Genomic DNA, 5,105 nt, shown 5'->3' with positions numbered 1-5,105 from the left:
AAAGTATCTTTTTGCCATGGATTTATAATGTAATTGAAAATCTATTGGATTTAAAACTTCAACGTCGAGTTATTTTGTTATTGGAAGGACATTATCTGTTATTGCAAGGACCATTTACTTAAAAACATACATTGACCTACATAACTGTGCATAGCAAATGAAGTTTATTGGGTTATCCTGGGTTGCTTTGACACCATTTTTCAATTTGAGAATTGAATGGAAAGCTATTCAGAACAATAAAAAAGGTGGAAATAATACAGAAAAAATCATAACTATAAATGTAAAAGAGGCACAAAAAGGATCAGTTCAAACTTTATTTGACAGATTTGATGATCAGTTGAAAAGGTACTCAAAACATATATTTATAGTTTGTAACCAGTATGATTATTTTTTCAAAAAGGAAACGAAACATATAAGAAAAACGAGTGCATACTGCATGTCGATTTTTCGGAATATTATGTATGTGAGTATAGTTCAGAAATTCAGAGCGTACATTTTGGCGGTTCAAAAAAACAACTGATAGCTCATGTCAAAAATGAAAATCCTTTCACATTTTGCGCAGTTAGTGAGTCACTTGTACATGGTCCAGAAGCTGTTTGGGCCCATCTGAAACCTATTTTGACAGAAGTTAAACTTAAATACCCTAAAATAACAAAACTTGAGATATTTAGTGACGGCCCAGTTACACAATATCGTCAGAAGGGAAATTTCTATCTTGCTTCAGTCAAAGGAACGTCTTACGGATTCCAAGATGTTTTATGGTCATTTTTTGAAAGTGGTCATGGGAAAGGCATCCCCGACGCTGTAGGTGGCGCAATAAAAAGGCAAGCAGATAATATCATAAAGTTTGGTACTGACATTACTTCTGCCGAAGAATTAATTAAGGCTGTGTCGAAAGAGTCAAAAGTGAAAATGTATTAAGTAACAGAAGCAAATATTTTAGAAGAAAAGAAGGTACTCACAAATGCAATTTTGAAACCTGTGCCTGGTACACTTAATCTGCATCAAGTCAAATGTTATACAGATGGATGCATTGCATACAGAAACTTGAGCTGTGACTGTACAATAGGGGTTGAACATAAAGGGCATGAATATGAAAAGGTCAAAATAATAGAAGACAAACAAATTTATTCAGATGAAGTAAAAAAGGATAATGTTATAAACAGTGGCAGAAGACCCAAAGTAAGTTATTTTGAACTGAAAGACACAAAGAAAGCAGGCAGATTAAGGAATCAAAGAGGATCACACTTGATTAAAAAAAAACAATAAAACTCTTTATAACATAGACAAACATTGTAATGGGCCAATCTTACTTCCAAATGAAAATAGAACATTGCGTCATAACCAGTACAGACAGAGACAAAAATTAAATTATGAACACTTGCTAGAAAATCTGAACTTGTGTCAAACATTCAGTGATCTGCAGAAATCCCTTTCAGGAATACCAGACATGAATACATTTGCAAAAGCTGATGAGGTAAGTGTTTACGGAAACAAACTTGAAGTAGATTTCGAATCAGTAGTTGATGTTCCTGAGGACATAGATAAATCTGACTTGTATCCAGTTGAAGTATATGCTGACGGAAACTGTTTGCCATCATGCGGAAGTGTTTTTGCATTTGGCACTCCAACGAGACCAGAAGAAATAAGAACAAGAATTATCAAAGAACTGTCTGAACATGAAGATTACTATTTAAACAATGAAAACCTGAATAAAGGGCTGGAAGCTAAAACTGCAAACAACCTGGCTAAGCAATATGCAATGTACTCTGAATATTTTATACCTGGAATGAATCTTGATGAAAAACTGATACAAGAAATATTTAGAAAAGAAGTATTGTCATTGACACAAAATAAGTCATTTATGGGCATTTGGCAAATGTTCGCATTGTCCAGTGTTCTTGGGGCACCAATAAAAAGTGTGTATCCCAACAAAGGAAATCCGAAAGTCAGAGAGGATCTAAACCGCCTGATATTACCCAGAAGTGCGGCAAAATTTAAACAAATATATATATTGTGGACAAATACAAGAGACGATATTCCAGCTGTCCACTGGACCCCTAATCATTTTGTTCCACTTTTAACATTTGAAGGGGTAATTTCAAAGCCTAAAAGTACAAGTAAAATCCCAGTTGAAAGCTGTAAACATGATAACATTAAGATTGATGAAAAAATAATGAAGATGCCAAGGTTTATAAAGCAGGTGTTAACAAAGAAACTGCAAATGAGAGAGAAAGTGAAGAAAATTACAAATGTAAAATACAGGTGAAAACAGATCAAACTGAAACTGAACACAGACAAGAAATAGACAAATGCAATGAAAATAGTGACATAGATAAAAACAAGTACGTTGTACCTCCAATCAATGAGTGTTTAAATAGATATGTCATCATAAAATTCAATGACAGACCTTATCCTGGAATAGTCCATGTGAGTTATAGAAATAAACTAACACTACCATTAGTGCCATGATGTTACAAACATTTACTTTTTTGAATTTAATTTATTTTTTTGTTAATGTGTTTTGAATAAGCCACACAAAAGTCTTAAGAAAGCAACAAAAAAACGGTGTTGGCTTTTCACTGGAAGGCAAATACTATTCTTAAAGTGATACTTAAATTTGAAAAAGAACTAATTACAATGATTATAAGATGAATGACTTATTTTAAGTAAAAAGTGTTGATAATTAGACATAGTTAAGCTGTTTTTATTCAAGTGTTAATTGATTGTTAAATGAAAGTTTATATAGTTGTTTTTATTCTCATTTTAAAACATTTTATCCTTACAATAACGAAGTTGTTCTCCCGATAACTTTAAAAATGGTTTTCCATTTTTAAAATGAAAATTTTAGATGAACAATTACAAAATGTTAAGGTTTTTTGTTCAAGTGTTAATTAATTGTTAAATGAATGTTGATATAGGTGTTTTTATTCTCATTTTAAAACATTTTATCCTTACAATAACGAAGTTGTTCTCCCGATAACTTTAAAAATGGTTTCCTTTTTTGTGAAATGAAAATTCAAGATGAACAATTGCAAAATGTAAATTTCATTTCCTTTTGCTGTTAACTCTAGTTAAATTGTTAGTTCTAAAGTTCAATGTTACAACATTAAAACATTAAAAAGTAAACAATAAGTTTAAAGTCCTTTAAATAACCCTTTTTAGTCCTTGCAGTAACAAGCATGTCCTTGGTGTAACACAGTTTGATTTTATCATTTCGTCACAAAGATTCTGAGAAAAAATTACACTAGTATACAAAATGATACAACAAACACTGTCCATAAAAAAGGAACAAGAGCACATAACATTGTTATGTGTGTGAAATAAATACTATCATCATTATGCTCCAATATTTCAATGATTTATGATTTTATAAAATAGAATAATTTTTATAAAAAAAAATAAAGATTTGAAAAAGGTATTTTAAAATTATAATGAAATGTACGTGAATTTATTTTTTGTTGATAAAATCATATTATTTGACACAAACTGAAAAAAACATAGTCGTTACTGCACAGACAAGCAATAATCAACAATCACATTCTGGCAATGAAAATTTATTCGAAAGGGTATGTTTAAGTTAAATACCTCTAACAACAGCATCTGATTGCTTGTTTCTACCAGATCAGGTAAAATTTTGGTATGAAATGTTCAAATTCACAAAAAATCAGTATGAAATTTTAGGCGAAATTTGATAATGGCTCTTATGCTTCCTGGAACCAGCAAGTACTGAGTAATGAGTGTAAAGGTTCTTGGTCAAAGAAACATTTTGCCTCTGACGGGGTTTTGGCTATGAGACTTTAGTCAGATGCGTAAACAACTCGTCGGCAAAGCCGCCAAAATAAAACATATAACAATGAAAGTCTGCACTGGAAGCAAAAAAAAGTATCTTACCTGAAATTATCAATTTGGGCACAATTTGATCACATTTTTTTGGATTGAGTTTGCCTGTCTTTTCGATTGAACAAACTTTTCGTCTTTATAGTGTCTTGATGGAATGTTTGATATAAGTTTAAATCAGTATAAAACGTATATCACTTAATTAATATCGATTGTTCATTTTATTGCTTTTGTCTTAAAATTCTAAAATCAGTCTGGAAGAAGAACACACATTATTTGTTACAAGCAGTGATAGAATGATAGTAATGCGTTTGACCTAATCAGTAAATTCATATAAAAATAGAAATTAGAAAGTGGTAAATGATGATTTATCTTTATATTGCTTTAATCTAGCCCCAACACATTTAGATATAATGTTAGACTGTTATTATTTTTTTTTAGTATTAAACAACAAATAATGTAAAAAAATCAAATAAAAACTAGATGTCCATGCACAAGTTGGCTTTTAAAACATGTCTGCAAAATTCATTTTCACTATTTATCTATATTGTCTGCGTTACTCCAAGTTCTATTATACTCTTAATTGTCTGCATTTTATTTAATGCTGTTAATAAAAGAAATGCATGTATGCAAAATTTATTTTCACTATATATCTAATAATATTGTCTTCGTTTCTCGCAGGTACTGTATACGCTATATCGTGTGCATTTTACTCTAGGTTTATTAGCAGTATATAACATATAGTAAAATGCAGACAATAAAGAGTATATAGTAATTGCAAGAAACACAGACAATGTAGATATATAATAGTGATTTGATATTGTGAATATATTGTTTTTTTTATGATAATTATATTTACATTTTTACATCATATAGTTTTTCTTGAATAATTATAAATGCTTTATTTCATTGTTTTATTACCTATTTAATGATTATTCTGTAGATGGACTATGTATAAAAATCAAATCAAATCAAAATATGTTCTGTTTTTTAATTTGTTTTGAAATTTACTTTATTGTCCCCATTAAAATCTGCTTATTAAAGTTTAAAAAAAACTTATATTAGACATTTTATCTTAAATTCATAAAAGTTAATTGTATGGCGACCAGTCGCCTTTCAGGGTATCGAGCTGATGGCGCGCAATCTGGCCGATTGACAAAGACATACACTGAGAGAGCTTAATACAGTTTATTTCCGCAATTTCGATTGTATTGTTCGCAATGCTCACGTGAAAACTGAAAAGACAAAACACAATCGAATTCTGA

General features: G+C 30.3%; 1 protein-coding gene across 1 annotated transcript; it reads left to right on the top strand.

The window, feature by feature from the left end:
- Nucleotides 1–1,097: 1,097 nt before the first annotated feature.
- On the top strand, nt 1,098–2,269 carry LOC132754466 (vertnin-like). The gene has a single exon (XM_060745093.1). It carries the CDS (start codon nt 1,451–1,453, stop codon nt 2,267–2,269), a length of 819 nt encoding a protein of 272 aa, XP_060601076.1. The 5' UTR covers nt 1,098–1,450.
- The last annotated feature ends 2,836 nt before the right edge of the window (nt 2,270–5,105 follow it).

This window comes from Ruditapes philippinarum, unplaced genomic scaffold, assembly GCF_026571515.1.
Source record: "Ruditapes philippinarum isolate M1 unplaced genomic scaffold, ASM2657151v2 ctg24364_1_1_1_1, whole genome shotgun sequence".
Lineage (NCBI taxonomy): Eukaryota > Metazoa > Mollusca > Bivalvia > Venerida > Veneridae > Ruditapes > Ruditapes philippinarum.
This window is presented reverse-complemented; position numbering and strand designations above follow the sequence as displayed.

What these genes read in the sequence shown, in the direction of transcription:
- LOC132754466 (XM_060745093.1), top strand. Translation starts at nt 1,451, where the DNA reads ATGAATACATTTGCAAAAGCTGATGAGGTAAGTGTTTACGGAAACAAA.